The sequence below is a fragment of the Mesocricetus auratus genome, unplaced genomic scaffold (assembly GCF_017639785.1).
Source record: "Mesocricetus auratus isolate SY011 unplaced genomic scaffold, BCM_Maur_2.0 Super-Scaffold_100010, whole genome shotgun sequence".
In the NCBI taxonomy this organism is placed as follows: domain Eukaryota; kingdom Metazoa; phylum Chordata; class Mammalia; order Rodentia; family Cricetidae; genus Mesocricetus; species Mesocricetus auratus.
The window spans coordinates 18,233,743-18,252,216 of NW_024429194.1; the positions used below are offsets into that span (position 1 = coordinate 18,233,743).

Below are 18,474 nucleotides of genomic sequence, written 5' to 3' on the forward strand. Positions count from 1 at the left end.
AGTGCTCATCTGCAGAGCTGCCTGTTGATAGGTGCTGTAGTAGCAGCACTACACTGTGCTGGCAACTTTCTAGCTTCCAAGGAGCCCATGCATGGCACACTGCTCATAACAGCCTTCAACAGGAGAGGGGCTGCTTCATCAAGTTGGTAATTTATTCTTTTATTGTTAAATTATGTTTTAAAATTTCTGTGTGTGTGCTTATGTGCATTTTGAGGGATGGGTAGGTCATGCATGCAGTGGCACACTTGTAAAAGTTAATAGGACAGCTTTCAAGAGTTGGTTGCCTACTTTGATTGTGTGGGTGCTGAGGATTGAACTCAAATTGTTAGGGATTGAACTCAAATTGCAGGAGCCTTTACTCACACACTTAGCCATCTCTCTGACCCTGTGTTAGTCATTTAAAACTTACCTTTCCACCACATTGTTTCTCTCGCTTTAATTTGGAATTAATTTTGAAAGCACTGAGACTGACTCAGCTTCTGCTTTAAGTCAGAATCACAGTGCCCTCTCCTTGGCAGAACATGGGCACAGTGTGAGTACAGAAGCCACCCCGATAAACGCTCATGCTGCCCGCCAGGAACACACTTTATTGGCTGCAGTCAGTTGGGTAAACATGTTTTTCAAGAGGGTGCTCATTTTGCCATGGCAACAGGCTCTCCGCTTGAGTGTCTATCTGGACCACTTCTGTGGCACACACTGTTCTTGAGGCTCATACATAGCTCTACAGTGGCTTCATTAAGAGAAGGGGCAGAAGCAAAGTACAGGTGGTTTGCCCATCCAAGTACTGGCAACTTGGCTCCTTACATGGCTAAGCAGAGCCTTTTACTGTAGTTTCCCTTTATTGCCTTTGCAGTGTGGCCTCAGGTGGGCCATTAGGCCTGCAATGATGTCCTTTGAGAGTAGGGCCTCACACTTTGGCAAAGGGTAAGGAGTAAGAACTCAGTGCAAGTATGTCTCCTGACCAGATGGGCCACTGCCCTAAGATCTTTGTGCTTGAGGACAGAGCTCCAGGATCCCTGAGACTTGTGCTTTGAGTGTGTCAGGCCATTGGCCAAGGGACACCAGATGCCATTTGGGGCCAGCAACATGCCATGATAGTTGTCATCTAAGCTTTACAGAGAAGAAAGGACCCAGGCCCTGGGGCTAGCCTGCTGCCTCAGTGACCCATTTTCCTGTGTTGTGCTCTCTCCACAGTGGATGTGGCTACAGCGCTGCCTCTGCAAGTGGCCCCTGCAGCAGTACCCATGGACCTGCGCCTGGACCACCAGTTCTCGCTGCCTTTGGAACCCGCACTGCGGGAACAGCAGCTACAGCAGGAGCTTCTAGCACTGAAACAGAAGCAGCAGATCCAGCGGCAGATCCTCATTGCTGAGTTCCAGCGGCAGCATGAGCAGCTGTCCCGGCAGCATGAGGCCCAGCTGCATGAACATATCAAGGTGAGCAGCAGCCTTGGGCTCTGTGTCATACTGTCCTTCCGTCCAGGGTCTATTTACCTTTGGAGTACTGAGACATATGTAGACCAGCTACTCTCTGGGTGACCCCTGCTTCTTCTTTTTCTTCCTGGTGGTTGATGGGATTTCATCTAGTGCCGAGGTGTAGATAGGTGACAGCTGCTCTTTCTGTGGACCTAGAATCGACATCACCCCTCTAGTGCTTAGACCCATGGTCCAGGATTGGCAGCATCCAAGGAATGCTAAGACCTGAGAAAACCAGATACCCTCTAGGTGGCATGTGATTCCTTCTGTGCCCAAGATCAATTCTTACCTACAGAATGTCAAGACCCAGGAAGCAAGTGACCCTCGCCATAAGGATGCTGCAAATGTCCTAGGCCTTATGGCTCCTGCAGAGAACACAGGAACTCAGTGTAGAAGTTGTCTTCTAAAAATGCACACCCTTGTAGGAAGATGGCCAGTGGGAAAACAGACCAAAAGGTGACAAACACCCCAGAGAACTCAGGGTTTATTGTGGTTTTTCTCAGACTTTCCCCCCTGCACGAAGAAAATGAACAAGGAAACCAAAACACCTGTTAACAGAGACCTTTTTAATGTCTACTTTCTACAGTTACTTAATCTGATCCTAGAATTTGAAATTAAATAAGTTGGAAAGATGCATGTAGATGTTATATGGTAAGGCTTTAAGGCTAGGTGTGTCTCTACTGAGAACCATGTTGAACCACACTGTTCAGTAGAAACTACATTTTGCAGTAGTCACATTAAAACAAAAAGCCTCCCATACCAGTTGTACAAGTTGCCCACAGGTGTGTAACAAAAGCACCCAACACACCACAGTTTCAGCAACAGTGTTTTCTGCAGGTAAGGAATTGAAGAACAGCCAACGGGTTCTGCTCTGAGTCTCATGTGATTGCGCTGTGTTGGTCAGGGTAGTCTCATCTAGGCCTAGACAGGCTGGGAATGGAGGCTGTATGGTGGCTTTCCCTGAACCATCTGGCCCACCCACTAAAACCAAGATGGAGCCCCAGCATCTAAGAGCCTTGAGCCTGGATTGGTACCAACTACCTCTGTAGTGCTGCCATCATCAGAGTAGTGTCATATACCATAGAACAGTCCTGGGCAATGACTTCTGTCTTTAGGTCATGATGTGGATTGCTAAGGAGGCTGCACAAGGCTGGTTCCTGGTTCAGATAACACATAACAGAGCCCTGCCTATCCTGGTGAACAGGCCCAGTAGTAGCTCCAGGTCCCCTTTCAGGAATGTATGCACCAAGAACATTGTCTTTCTTGGGCCTTATAAGAAAAGAGGGTCTAGGAAACCTCACCCAGGGCTCTGAGAGCTGTCTGCAAGGAGTCCAGGCAGGGTCTTTGGAATTTTGATGTTTGCTCTGTTAATTGTCCTGGGATGTGGGGCTGGTGCTGCTGCTGCTTTGTTCTCTTGGGTTTGGGGTTGGCTGGTTAAGGACTCCACCAGCACCAGGCTTTTCACACTCCTCTTCCTTTCCTGCCTGGTAGGAGAGGCCAGTATCAGGCCTAAGAGAGAAAGCCTTGCTGACAGTTACCCAGTGCTCTGCTGCGGATGGCCAGGCCCACTTCTCATGGGGCCCTGTTTTTCAGAACTAGGAGCTGGGTGTTTGAGACTGGCTTCAGGCAGGGACCATGTGCCAGCTGGAAAACAGTAGAAGTCATTCCAGGTAATGGCACCCAGTGACCATGATGTGCCAGCTGACTGAATGCCACCTTACCAGACTGCTCGACTTATTTTTTACATGAGCCGTAGCCTCACGTGTCTCTTAAAAGCAGTTTAAAACTAGACTCTTAGCTTTTTCATGTCCCGTGTGGCTAGCCTTCACAGCTCCTCGACAGCAGCTTCCTGACCCAGTGTCATCATGTCCCCTTCTCAATGTTTGGTTTTAGAAGGTCACAGTCTGTCCCCTCCCTGGGCTTCCAGGTCTTGCTGCTGCATGGCACCTCTGCACAGGCCTGTGGGATGGGCCTCTGTCCTATACTTATGAGCTTTTGCTGTGCTATGGAAATCCTGTCCCAGAGGCTGGTTCTGTAGTCAGGTTTCTGGGCCTAAGTACCTCCCCCCACCCTTGAAGGCTGACCCTGAACACAGGGGTATTTTGCCAGGGATATACCTAGGTTAATTTCAGGCATTGGGTGGTGAGAGCAAGAACCAGGCCAAAAGTCCTCTATCCCCAGAGCAAACAGTAGAGTGAGTCTTGTGGCGTGAGACATGGGTTCAGGGATGTAGACCTCAGCTGGACACACCCTAACTGTCCTGGCTACCTCAGAGCCAGCCACACCTGTGCACGCACCGACTACCCTCCAGACTCAGTGTGGACCCTGGCCAAAGACAGACTCAAGAGCTCTGCTGAATTATAGTTTACAGCTGTTTCTGCCCAGGAGCCTTGCCGGCAGCATGCAGTGTGACAGGAAGATAGGGTTAGATGTGCAGTGGGAGGCCCTATCAGGTATAGTGAAGAGTCACTTTGTGTTCTTGTTCTGTCAGTTGGTTAGATGGTCGCATGATTCAAACAACACGTCTCAGGAATAAATCTCCCCGCCTGTGTGAGTTTTCAGGGCAGTTGCAAGAAGCCTAAAGAAGACCCTTGAGTTAGGGTGCCATCAGCATCAGTCAGGGTGTCCTTGCTTAGCACCAGACACCTGGTGTCAGCTCAGGTGAGTTCCTGGGAGCATGCCTTTCTACCCCACTGTTCTAGACCCTAGCAGAGGTGCTTGGTACAGGCCCAGAAACCTAACCATAGAGCTGGCCTCTGGGACAGGACTTCAGAATCACAAAAATGTAAGGTTACTTTTTTGTGTTTTAATTTTTCATTAAAATTGAGATCATAAAAGTCTTTAGACTATATAATTGTGTCATTGCATTAGCAGTCTTTTGTTTTGATGGTTTAAACTCTCTTCATGCCATCATATTGTTAACGACACTTGGCAGTGGTATTTGTCAGACAGATTTCTTGAACACACAATCTAATTAGTGTCATTAAATCATCAGTGAATTTGAATAGAATTTATAATTGGAACAGGAGTACTTTTTAAAGTAAAACTTCAGTTGTTAATTTGGGGTAAGCAAAGTCTTTCTTGGGGTTGTAATTCTCAGAATCACCCTATCCCTGCTGTAAGCCCTGTTCTTCTGCTCATTTCCCTATAGCATTAATTTCTCCTTAGCCCAAGGTGGGCAGGTGCAGGCTGAATGGAGAGGTAGTGTTGTGTCATTAGCTGGAATTGTCCTATAAAGGTTGTAGTTGTTTCAGATCCAGGTGGCATGGAAGATGAAGACAGTGGCCTAGAATAACCACATTGTGGATTCATAGTATTATTTTTAGTATTTAAAAGTATTTACCAAAGAAATGCATGTTCCTAGTGTTTCTACTTGAAAAGTAGTGTGGGGTTAGCAAGTAGCAGTGGGTCATGTCTCTCTGCTGCTCCAAGCCCCAGAGCTGACCTGGGGCACATGGCCGCCTTGTGCTCCATCAGGACTTGGTGCAGAAGTTCTCTCCTCTGGAGGAAGATTGCTCACACATTCACACTCCATCCTGAATGCACATGTATGCACTGCTCCTTCTTAGCCTGGTATGCCTCACCTGTCCTTTTGGTTAAAGAATTAAATGTTTAATTACTGTGACTGTCATACACTTGCTGTTCAGCTAAACTCCACAGGACTGGCATTAGATGACCTTTCCTGTGCAGCTGTTGGTTTTCTGGCATTCGTAGTTTCTCCTTTTCCCATTACTGACTTTCCTATGTGAATCCAGTACCCCAGCCCGAGGGACTAATGGCCAGTCTAAAATGAGTGACACAGACACTGGCTTTCTAAGACAAAGAACTTACTCACAAATTACCAGAAAGTGCAGCCTAGGATAGACATAGATGCTTCCTGAGAGGCAGCTGAAAGATGAAGAAAGTACCCACACTGGCTGTGTAGAGAAGAACATCCACACTGCCGTGATACAAGACCCTTGGGCGTGTTAGCCAGTGTCCAAAGCAAGAGCAGTGACCACTCTCCTTAATGTCAGGGACAGGACCAAAGACACTCCTGGACCATCTGTCCTTACCTAATTGACCTCTCTATCCTCTCCCACATTTCCTGCATGTCTTAGTTTAGGTACTATTGCTGTGATGAAACACCATGAACAAAAGCAAGTTGGGGAGGAAAAAGTTTATTTGACTTGTGCTTCCACATCTATTGTCTATCAAGACAAGGCGGGAACGTGGAGGCAGGAGCTGATGCAGAGGCCGTGGAGAATGCTGCCTACTGGCTGGCTCCCGATGGCTTGCTCAGCCTGCTTTCTTACAGACCCAGGACCACTAGCCCAGGAATGGCCCCATCCACATCAATCACTGATTAAAAAATACACTACAAGCTTGCCAATAGCCCAGTCTTATGGAGGCGTTTTCACAAGTGGGTTTCCCTCCTCTTAGGTGTCTCTAACCTGTGTAAAGTTGATAGAAAATTGCACACCCATGACTGCCAGTGTAGTCAGCCATCTATGTATGCCTTATGACTGTCTGCATTTCTTATGCTGTTTTTATGCTGTTTTTAGTTGCAATGTTGGTCTTTTACCCATAAGGTGTAGGAGTTCTCTTTATGAATAAGGGACATTATTCCAGCCCCCACTCTATTCATTCTCACTTGATACAGAGTAGTTACCCACTTGTCGTATCATGAATCAAATGTTCTTTCTGAAGAGATTTAAAATGCCACCTCTCATGTGCATATTTATATGTCTGTGCCTGTATCTAGCTTGCTACATCCTTATGCTGGCCCCGTGCAGCTCCAATGATACCCACATAGACTGTAGACTTAACTGCTACATCCTTATGCTGGCCCAGTGCAGCTCCAACTGTCTGCCTCCCCACACCTTGCCTCTCTGCAAAGAATTTCCCTGGTTTGCCTGGCCTGCTTCTTTCCCAGATGAGCTTCACAACCCTTCTCATGAAGTCTCCACATCACACTGGGAATTGAGATTGTTAGCTAATAGCTTCCTAGCATTGAATTTGTACTCAAGACACAAGATATTTGATTCAAATTTCTACCCTAGTAAATTGTTTTTGTTTTTCATGTAATGCATATAAATGTTTAAATTGAGATATTTTGTATTTGTTTTTATTGTGAATAAATCTGTTTCTGCATTTTTTTTTCCTGTTCGCTTATTGCCAGTATATAGATGAGTCCTGGATTTCACTCTTATGTGTAATCTAGAGTAACTGCATAGAATTTTCTGGTGTTGATTTTTTTTCATGTCTTCTGGATTACTGATGTTACCTGCAAACACAAATCATTTCCTTTTTTATTCTCCTAAATTAACTGAAATTTCCATAACTGTGTGATGACTTTTGACATCCCCTTACACTATGGGGCAGTTCCCTGCTGTGAGGTCAGCTGCTTGTGCAGGGTGCTGACTTAAATCCTACCACTGTCTTTCTGTTGGCCAAGACTACTGCCACGCTGAAGGACCAGTGCTCCTTCCCACACCCTAGCCTCCAAAATCTCTATATTCTAACAGGTAAAGAATACAACTCAGGTAGTTGGCTCCAAAGGAAAGGGAGTCTGGTTTGTGGCCCTGGAGACCAAGGTGCTATTGATTTTGCTTACTATCTGTATACTTACTTCCCTTGTTGCTGTGATCAGATACCTGACAAGCAGCAGCTTGAGGGGTTAATTCTGCCTCACATTTGAAAAAGGGATCCAGTCTATGGTCACTGAGGCATGGTGACAGAAGTGCAAGGTGGCTGTCAGGACCAGAGACAAATTCTGATGCTCACCACTTTCTTTCCGTCTTCAGTCCGGGGCTCCAGCCTGGGAATTATGCCATCACATTCAAGGAAGACCTTCCACCTGTTAAATATTTCTGGAAACACCTCATAGATGTACCCAGGGTTGTTTTCTTGGTGCTTCTAAATCTCATCAAGTTCACAGTGAAGTTACTCTTCTAACTTACTGTTGTTCCAAGTAGCCCAGGTTGCTTGTGATGCTGTCACGATTAGAAGGACCCTGTGTCCCTGCCCACTATCTGGAAAATCATGCCCCTGGTTACCTGGTCAGCCTTCAGCCGAAAGGAGTGGTGCACATCAGTCCCACCCTGGGATTTTCTGTTACGGGCCCCACTTCACCTTCTGCGCAAGGGCTACTGGCCACTCTTGTGCCATCCTGACTGCCTCATTTGTGCCAGGGGCTCCTGGCTCCTGAGCCTCAGGCTTCATGTTTCCCAATGTCATTTAACTCTGCTTTCTCCTCTGGGTTGTGGTGTGTGCAGACAAGAGTGAGATTCCATTGTATTTCCAGTTAACAGTAGAAGTTGGTAATACTCCCAAAACCTTGGGTATGGTAGGGCACAAGCAACTAACACTGGCCATTGACACCTTCTGTGTGTTAGGGTGATGAAGACTAGGCCCTGCTGGCACAGAAAGTATAAAGTCTAAAGCTACCATAGACAATAGAATACCGTGCTTAAGGAAAGATTGGAGTTAGGCTGTTTATGGATGGGGCAGGCTTGAAGAGCTCTATACTCTGCCCTTGGGATACCTCGTATTCCAACCCCAGAATAGACTCCACTGCCAGTACTCACCTCCCTTTTCATGATCTTACTGCTGCGTGGTGCATCTGCTAGTCTATTTAACACTTGAATGTCTGGATTCATTTGGGGACGGTGAATGACAGACGCACTGAGGTGCTGCACGCTGCTGGCTATGCCTGGAAGAATAAATTGTTTCCAGGGTGCTGTATTGAGGTTGCCTTTGGATTTGAGCCAGTTGGTCCAGTGAGTGGAGATGGAAATGGTTTCTTATTGAGAGCCCTGGGACATTTTAATCCCAAGTGTTCCATTACAAACCCTGGACAAACAACCCATATCCTGCCAGTCAGCAGCTTCACACCAATGGATGACTATTTCTTTGCTCTGTAATATGTTTCGGCTAAAGAGCATAATGGTGCCTGCCCTGTGCTTATCTCAGGAAAGTACATGAGATTCTGCCTCAAAGGCTCTTTGAGTGTATTTGAATATAGCTACAGAACAGCGTATTGAGCTTTGGTGGCTTTAAGGAAACAAATGTCCAGGTCCATCAAGGCAGACAGGACAGCACAGCAGTCTGGTTATCTCTTTCTCTTCTTCCTCACACTCTGTCCCAGACTTGGATTTCACTCTTTCTTCCAGAGTGTACTTGACTTATCCTGGTTTTACCTCCGGTGTTTCCTTTTTTAAGTAACATAAGGGTAGGGGACTGTTAGTCTACATCTGGGTACACTAATGGGTCTTTCACAGAGCAGAAAGCTTGGGAACAGGCCAGCTGTGCCCCAGGACAAGCTGCTTTGGGAGCTGGTATAGGCTGCACCATTCTAACCACTCATGACCTTGAACAGAGTCCATCTGTAGCAAAAGTCTGTGTGCAGTATTGAAAGAGAAGAAAGATATATACATTTGCTTAGCTTGGCTTGAGTCCCACAGTGGTGGTGGGGGCACATGGGCTTGTGCCCATAGGGGCTGCACTGCTGTGGCCCTTGCTAGCTGGTCTGTCCCTGGTGGCTCCCATATACAGGGTGGCAGTTTCCTCTAGTCCTTGATGTTAACATGTTAAGTGTGATGTCTAGCCAAACTGGGTCTCTCTACCCCACATCAGAGGTGTAAGTGGTCCTTCTCTGGCTACTCTTTGCTGACTGGCCATCAGATGTGTGATTATCCTAGGTTCACTGACAGCCTTCTGGCCCTGCTGGCATTCAGAGGGTAAGGATTGGCGGAGCTGTGGCCAGGAGTGTGCTGTGGAGGTAAGATCAGTGCATTCATTCACTTTGGGAAGCAGACAGGTGGCCATACCCTCAACATGGGGGGGGGGCGGGGGATGCAATGTGCATTTTACTGGTAATTGTCATGTATTATTTGAACTCACTGAAAAGCTGGCTCTGGAAGTGGGGTTCCCTTCCCCATTTCAGACCAAAACATGTTAATCCCAGAATGCCCCTTGTCTGGAGATAGGTTGACACCCTCTCCCCATTCTGTGACAGAGAGCATAAAACACTGTGTTGAGAGTAACCAGGAGGTAAGTCTTTTGCAGAGGCGGCCACTGTTGTTTGTCTCATAGTATTCAAGTGCCTACAGTGGGAACAGGAAGCAGGAAGGTTAGTCATGGAGAGAAAGCTCAGTCGGGCTCCAGCTGACTAGCTCAACTACCTCAGTCCGTCTTTGCTAGATGTGGTGAGCAGAATTTAATGATACCCATCTACAACTCTTTGTTCTTTTATTGGAAGCCTCACCTGAAGGGAAGGGTCACTTTGCTCCACCATAGACATCCTTAGTTGGGAACTCCAGCTGACTGCCTGATTTGGACTTTCCAGTTATTTAGGGATGTCGTCTCTGATGCTGTGCATGCTCAGTGACAGTGTTTTACAGTCTATCTGCTGTTTTTATGTGTCAGCTACTTGCTATTTATCCTGCTACTTTTGCTTTATTAAACTCCCTCACTCAAAAAACAGGTCACTATTGTAGAACATTCTCCAAACCATACAAACCAGCCTGCTTTCTTCTTAGTCTGGAAAAGGTGGCATTACCCACAGTGGGCTAGCCTTCCCCTATCAATCACTACTTAAGGAAAAGCCCTACAGGCCTGCCTACAGCCTGATCTTAGGAAGACATTTTCTTAATTGAGTTCCCTCTCAGATGACTTTCGCTTGTGTCAAGTTGTCATAAAACTATCCAGCACACCAACTCTGAGACAAAATACATATTTCCTTAAGTTGCTTTTGTCAGATGCATTGCCACAACAATGAAAAAAGTAGCTAATACAGTCCTTTAAGAAGAAGCCTGCTGTTAGGGTCCTCCACTATGTTAAAGTCTATGTGTCTCCTAAATCAACTGTAGCCATCAGGACATCCTGGGCACGTGTGACTATAGGACACACACATACAGGCTCATACACAGGTATCTGACATGCCTACTCTAGGGATGTTAGGGACAAATAGTACTCCTAGGGTTCAGGGAACAGCTTCCTAAATGGCTATGTGTTCTGTTGAGGCTGGACCAGAGATGTTGGTATTTGAGCAGTGTTACATGCAGCATAATGATGTTAGGAGCTTGACCTTTCTTATTGGCTGGTCAGTAATCATTAGGGATAATGTGAGTGTCCTGGAGACCCAGAAGGTTCCTTGCCCTGCTGGAGCAGTGGCTGATCACCTGATCTCAGCATCAGGCTTTTCAGCATAGAAAGCTTTTATTCTTGTTTACTTTTAAAAAGTCTGATTGGGTTTATACTTAAAAGATGTCTGTTAAATTGAGTGTCTAGAAATTTAAAAGTTGGAGTCAAATAAGCTAAATTTGAAGTGCATGAATGACGCAAAACTGAGCATTGACTTTAAAGTGATCCCATTTAAGTTCTGATTAGAATAGTGGGGCTGCAGAAAAAAAAACAATGGAATCTTGAAATTCGCAGGTAAGTGGATGGCACTAGAAGAAGCCATCCTGAGTGAGGTAACCCAGTCACAAAAAGACAAACATGGTGTGTACTCACTCATATATGGATTTTAGACATGGATTAGGATAGTGCCAATCTGCCGTTCCACTGACAGAGAGTCTGGGAAACAGGAAAGACCCTAAGAGAGATATGCATAGTACCCCAGAGAAGAGGAATGAGGCAAGATCTCCTGAACAGATTTGGAACACGGCGGGAGGTGGGGTGGGGAGTGGGAGCTGGGAAGAAGAGAAGGGGAGAAGAGGAGGAGAGAGTAGGTCATGGGGGAACAGGAAGGTTGAGTGGGAGTAGAATGGGGGAGAACAGGATGAGAAATACCATAATAGAGGGAGTCATAGGTTTGAAGAGAGATCTGGCACCAGTGAGACTTAGTGATCTAAAAGGATGACACCAACTGGCAAGCTAAGCAATAGTGGAGAGACCAGCTTAAATGCCCATTCCTGATAATGAACTTGAAGTCTACCTTATAGGCCATCCTAGAACCTTCATCCAGTGAAGCAGAGGCAAACACCCACAGTTAAACACTGAACTGAACCAATGGAACCCAGTGACAGAGAGAGAGAAGCGATGAGCAGATTGGCACAGAATGGGCTGGCAAAACCAGCAGAGTCAGCTGATCTGAACAAGGCAGAGCTCTTGGACCCCAGACCAACAGCTGGGAGGCCAGCATGGGACTGACCCAGACCCCCCTGAGTGTGAGAGTCAGTGAGGAGGCCTGGGCAACCTATGGGGCCGTGGGCAGTAGATCAGTGTTTATCCCTGGCATACAAACGGACTTCGTGTGTCCATAACACAAAGAGGGATGCTCTCTCAGCCTGGACTCTTAGGGGAGTGCCTGGACCCTGCCCTGAGTGAAATGACAGACTCTGGATATCTCCTATGTGGAAGGAAGTGGGGATAGGGTGGGTGTGGGAGGAGGGGAGGGAGAGGGAACTGGGATTGACATGTGAAGCAAGCTATTTAAAATTAAAGTAATAAAAAAATCAAATAAACAAACAAAGAATAGTGGGGCTGCTGCTGCTGATTTTGCTAGAAAAATTAGGTCATGTTTCTTATTTTTCTATCACTGTGATAAGGCACCATGACCGAGGCAGTTTATAGAAGAGTTTTATTTTTTTTTTCTTCTACAAAAGAATGTCCTGTTCCCACTGCAGGTACTTGTATACTATGAGACAAACAACAGTGGCCTCTTCTGCAAAAGGTTTACCTCCTGGCTGATGCCAACACAGTGTTTTGTGCTCTCTGTCACAGAGTTGACGAGGAGTGTGGCAGCAGGCAGGAAGGCATATGGCTGAGAAGGCATGTCTTGAGGCACAGTCACAGGCAGAAAGAGAGCTGAGAATGGGGGGTTTTTGAAACCTCAACGTCTGCCCCTAGTGGCACACCTCCTAATCCTTCCTAAACAGTTCTACCAATTGGAGACCAGGTATTCAAATGTATGAGCCTATAGGGGCCATTCTCATTCAAACCACACACCATGGTCATCATGCTTTAAACTATTTCATATGGTGGTGGTGTTTGAATCTGCCCAAAGTCTCTTCTCAGGGGTTCTCCCCCTGCCATGGTGTAAGAATGAGTTACTAAGGCAGGGTTTACTCACTGTGAAGTCAGCACTTCCAGAAGGCCTGCTATTATGCTGTGAGTTCTACACTCTAGTGGTGTCTGTATGTATGTCACCCTCTCCCTCAACAGTACAAGCCCTGTACTTGGGAAGCTGAAGAAGGGGTTCCTTGTGACAGATACTGTGTGTGATCAGAGAAAGGAGAGAAGTTAAGATTCAATGGCCCTAGGTACATCAGGTCACTGTTAGAGTTCCTGACTGTGCTGGGCTGAGGAGCACAGATCTTGTTAGTCCTTTCTACCCTGACGATGTGACTGTAAAGTGGAGAACATCTCACTAGTCCGATGTCATGGCACTTGCACAGGGCCAGTATTGCTATGGTGTGTCTTTAGGAATCCAGTCATTATTTGTAATCTAAAATCTTTATTGTGGTACAGTTTTCCTGGACTTCTGTGCCTCGAGAATTTTAGATTTGTGTGTCTTTGTGGCTGTAACAGGAGTCTGTTGAGCAGTGGCCCACTCCATTCTCCTGACTTAGGTGACTTTGAACAGTGCTAGATGTATGGGCCAGTTGTTTTGGAATGGATGGTTATAAACTATTTACACTATTGTTTTTAAAATGCCACCATGTTTGCTTTCTGAAGGTAATTAAAGCAAATAGAGTTACCTGATGCCAGCTGCCTAGCAATACCTTGGAGGTGCCATTACCTGTGGACACCACTACCGAGCCTGACTCTCTGAATATCCTTATTCAGAGGTGTTATTCTCGCAGCCCTTTAGTCTTAGGTTTTACTGAAAGTTATCTCAGTGGCTCAGTGCCTGTATTCCATGCCTGGGAGTAGATAAAGAATGTGTACCTTATAAAATTATACAATTTGTCACTTTTCCATCATATTCTTGGTATAATGTGATTTGAACTTCACGTGCTGAGTAAGTGGCATATTATGACTCTGATTGAAACCAAATCAGTAGTTTACAGTCCTACCTCTTCCAGTCTACCCAGTACTGTAGTTGATTGTGGAAACTGCTGACAGACACTGTCTTAAGAAATCCAACTAGGGAGCTATAGGGCCTGTGGTTAGAGGATGGTACAGGTCAAATCCTTGTGTGCAGCTCAGACCCTTGTTGAAGCATGCCCTTTGAGAAGTGTGCCAGGCTTAACTGTGGCTGGGCTGGATTATGGCTTCCTGGATTGGGGAGGATTCTCCAGGAGATTCCTTGGAGCTGGCATGGTACACACAGCGCTGTCGGCAGTGCCTGAAGGCTGGCCGTAATTGCAGTAATTGTTCAGTCTGTGAGACTGGAGGTCTCAGCAAACCCAGTTTGGCACAGGAGTCCTGGAGGAGTCCTGGTTTTCAGTCTACATTGGAATCCCAAAGAAGTAGGCTCTAGTACTGCCAAAGAAATGGATGTGTCTGCCGCGGGACAGAGGAACTTGCCAGTGAGCTTGGGGCAAGTAGGCAAAAGCAACGTTTCCTTCCACCTCCTTTGTGGGGGCTCCCACCCTAAGAGTGGGTCTCTCTGCTTCAAATAATCTCATTAGGGAATCCTTACGACATCAGGCATGCTTGGTGCACGCCTTTAAACCCAACACTCTGGAAGCAGAGGTATTTCTGAATTCTAGGCCAACCTGGTCTACATAGTGAGTTCCAGGACAGCTAGGACTACATACCCTGTCTCTAAACAAATAAATAAATGGAAGGGAGGGAGGGAGGGAGGGAGGGAGGGAGGGAGGGAGGGAGGGAGGGAAGGAAGGAAGGAAGGAAGGAAGGAAGGAAGGAAGGAAGGAAGGAAGGAAGGAAAAATTCTTTACAGGAGGGCCCAACAGCTTGTGGTTTCAGTTGCTTCCAGATGTAATCATATTGTCATCACAAACTCCTTCTAGGCTGTAAGGATTCAGGTCTAGGTGAAAAGCACTCCAAAGTTCCCAAGCACCAGTTGGTTTCCTGTCATGACTGCATTCTGTGCTGTGACCTTCACAGTCTTGAGTGGCTGGATGTTCTGCTCTAGTCTGTCTCCATACTTAACCACTGATCACTCACTCTGCTAAGGACACTCTGTGTCAGATTTTTTTTTCCATAGAAACGTCCAAGGGTCACCTGGTTGTCAATTTCTTGATCACCACTCCCTGACACTCTTCCTTCCATGAGGGAGCAACACCAAAAAAGTACCCATGTCCACAGGGTACCCATCCACTAATGCAGTGAAAGCTGGAAACTGTTCTTAGGCCAAGAGAAGAGGAGCCGGTGGCCCTGCTGAAGTGAGGCCCTGGGAGGCTACGTCCTCGGGCTGGAGGCAGACTTCTTGTTTGCCTTTTGCAGTGCAGTGCCAGGGGACTGACTGGTGGGCAATGCATTACTTGTGTTGTGCTTCAGCCTCTGCAGTGGGCAGATTGTTAGTCTTCTTAATTAATGGCAGTGTTCACCTGCAGTTTGTCTATGTAGTCCCGAGTCTCTCTTCGTTGCCTTACATTTTTAACTAGCTCTCATAAGGACCTTATATTTTCATGCCATCAGACATGCCATATTTTGAATCATGAGCTCTAATGTCTACATAAAGATACCTAGACCTTAGGAATGCTAAGAAGTGCGTTTCCATGGCTGTGGGTGGGTGATGCATGTCTTGAGGTGTCCCCACATTCATCCCTATGTGTCTGTCCTCTCAGCAGCTTCTTATCTTTGTTATGTCACAGTGGTGTATCCTCCTAGAACTCGACAGTGATAGAACCTTTATTGACTTCTTCATGCCGTTGCCTGCGCCACATGGTGCCCTGTTGAGTTTGCTTGTGGCTGACTCAGCCTTGTGCTTTTGCCTGCTGCCAACTATTACCTCAGGTGGATGCATACCGTTGTCTGTCTTTCCCCTTGAGGAGCTTGGGCTTGCCTCTGGGCCTGCCATGTGTGTAGCAAGCACACTCTTAATGTGGACTCTTATGGATGAATCCCTGAGGTGGAATTTCAGAAATCTTCCGTGTCTAAGAAAATGCCCAGCAGTTGTACAAACTGGCCTCATCATTTTAGCTCTCTGGGGTATACTCAAAGAACATTTATATCCTTAAGGTCACCTACTCCTCCCCAGTACTCTGCACAGATCCAAGGCTGTACTGTGAATCTTGACCTTAAAGTAGCAGAGGCATTTTAGGCTTGTCCTCCTCTGTAAGCACCTTAGATGAATGGGCAGGTAGGCCAGGTGCCACCCTGGGAACCCTAGTCAGGGCATGGTGGGCTGGTTCCTGGGTGTCCGTGGGTCTCCAGGCATCTGACCTCTGTCCTCCTCTGCCTGCAGCAGCAGCAGGAGATGCTGGCCATGAAGCACCAGCAGGAGCTGCTGGAGCACCAGCGGAAACTGGAGCGGCACCGGCAGGAGCAGGAGCTGGAGAAGCAGCACCGTGAGCAGAAGCTGCAGCAGCTCAAGAACAAGGAGAAGGGCAAAGAGAGTGAGTGCTGGTGGGCACAGTGAGGACTCAGGGCGGCCCCACCTGACCACTGCCTCTGCCGTCTGTGCTGCTGCCCCAGGCAGCTCTGGAGGGGCTCGTCACCCCACGCAGGAATCATCAGTGTCTTCAGTATAATTATTTCCGGTCACTCTTATTGGGCATAAAGGCTAACCAGTGCCCCTGCTTTGGCTCTGTCCAGGTGTCAGGAAGGACTCGGTATCGGCCTTGGTGCAGTGGCATTCTGGAACTCCCATGTTGACTCGGGCATCTTGAGACTACTTGGCAGAATTCTTTGCAGACACATAGCATATTGAAGCCTCAGACTCTGAGGTCTTCCCTGTGTTTTCTTTGCATACATTTTCTAAGTGCCCCCCAAGTAGGTGTCAGCCTGTAGGTGGACATGAAGCTGAGGATGTATTCATGTGTGGCCAGTCCTGCTTTGAGGCTCACTCCTCCCATAGTCTTACTTGTTCATACAGAGATTGATGTGGTTGATCAATATAAGAATAGCCTTATTTGACAGTAGCCGAGAGGCCACAGGTAGCACAACATTGCTAAAATCTACCATGGAGACTGTATTAGTTGCTTTCCTGTTGCTAGGATGGAAATACCTTGACCAAAAACAGCTGGAGGAAAAATTAATTCATTTTGGTTTATGGTACTAGAGGGTCTGAGTCTATTATGCCAGGAAGATGGGGCAAGACAACAGAAGCAGAAAGGAAACTGATCACATTTCAACCATACATGGGAGAGAGGGGGAACAGGAAGTGGGGTGAGGCTATAAACCCTCATAGCCCACCTCCCCAGTGACATACTTCCCCTAGCAAAGCCAACGGTTCTATAACTTCACGTGCATCACCACCAACTGGGACCAGCTATTGAAATACATGCGCCTGTGGGGGATATTTCTCATTCAAACACCACATGGACAGACCCCCCAAATCCTTTATCTGCAAACACTGAAAATGGCTAGCCATCTTTACAAATCATTGTAACCAATTTTTTTATGAATTTTAATCTCCATCTGCACCACATAACCAGATGCGTATACTTAAAACATTCTTGTAAAGTCTGTTATTTGACATTGTTTGAGAATCATTTTGGCATGTGGTATACAAAGATGCAGACAAATATGTCTATGACAACAAGGAGTAACCTGGGACCCAGGATGCTAGCACCTAGGGACCATCCACCCAGCGAAGAACCCAAGCAAGGGCGTTTGGACTGCTAGGCCTCTCGGTCTGCATGTCTTTAGCCTTCCCCAGCACCGCTGCTGTTAGTCATCTCAATCCCAGCTCTGTAGTACTCCCTTGGGCATCTACTTTTCCCTGACTGCTACTGAGGTGCAGTGTGAGTCTCTAACTGACCCTGTAGAGCTCCCCTTCCAGGATGTGTTCAGTTAGGTCTTTTGCCTGTGTTTCAGGTGAGATGGCTCCCCTAGCTCCCCTTACTGTGGTGTAGAGCTACTACTTGTATGCTGTGGAACAGAACTTGCTGTGAGTTGTGTGCATTATCCACCCTTTTCTCCCTTTGATGGTGAAGTTTTTGCTCTTAATGGTGTTTGTTGAACATAGGATTTTCAGTTCTAGCTTAGTCCAGTCTCTGTTTCCTTTGTGTACTTTGGATTGTGTTTTGGAAACCATTTATTTCTCCCAGACCATCTTGCAGCATCTGAATAGTTTCCCACTTTGTGGACATCCATTCTGCTGGAGCTGGTGTGTGTTGCATAGTTTAGGATGTGCATCTGGCCTCTCTGGCATCTCTGAGAACTGATGTCTGCATCCATGTGTTTCCTTGCTTCCTATTGGTTACGTCAGCCCTTGCTGTCATTGCACTAGTACTTGTAGTTTCAGTCACCACAGCTTGGAAGTGAGCCTGAGTACAGCAATGCTAACTTCCTACTTCCTACTTTCCTACTCTTGGCACTTAGAGTTTTCATTGAAATGCTTGAAACTGGTGGTTGCCATCCACACATGTCCTGGGTTTACCTGATACTTGGACTGACTCTGTATCCAGTTGGTGAGATGTGATATTTTACAGCATTGATTATTCCTAGCCCTTCGGTATTCTTTTGGTCTTTGTAATTTTTCTTAACAAAATGTTAGAATTGTATATACAGAAATTGTATGTACAGGAGACTTGAATGCACTTTAGCAGGCATATTTCAAGCCATCTGATTGAGTTAAGACTGTTGTGCATAGCTTGGTTTTGCAATTTTGAAAAGCAATCAGCAACCTGCTGACTCTTGATTCTGTGCCCAGCAACCATGCTAAACTCATGTTCTAATTATCAGCAGGGTGGTTTCAGGTTTTCAGCATATAGAAGAACCTCATCCATAAATACTGGCAGGTTTGTTTCTTATTTCCCAATCACAATGCCCTTGTATCTTTTCCATCTTTACTTGACTGACCTAATCCACTGGGATGATGGGTTAAAGATGGCAGCCTGCCTCCCTTTTGTTGGTACAGGCCACATTTTCCAGAGGGACTTATTCATTGGCCTATTTGTTTTACCAAGTTACCTTCCTTTGCTAGTTTTTTTTA

General features: G+C 46.6%; 1 protein-coding gene across 9 annotated transcripts in view; it reads left to right on the forward strand.

The window, feature by feature from the left end:
- Positions 1–18,474, forward strand: part of Hdac4 (histone deacetylase 4) — a 247,844-nt gene that overhangs the window by 151,097 nt on the left and 78,273 nt on the right. For 6 of the 9 annotated variants that reach the window (XM_040753010.1, XM_013122142.3, XM_040753013.1 and 3 more), the window contains exons 4-5: positions 1,195–1,436; positions 15,781–15,931. In XM_040753010.1, coding sequence (XP_040608944.1) covers positions 1,195–1,436; positions 15,781–15,931 — 393 coding nt within the window. Of the gene's footprint in view, positions 1–1,194; positions 1,437–15,780; positions 15,932–18,474 lie in introns of those variants that run through there. The other 3 variants (XM_040753014.1, XM_040753011.1, XM_040753016.1) reach the window with 2 other exon arrangements.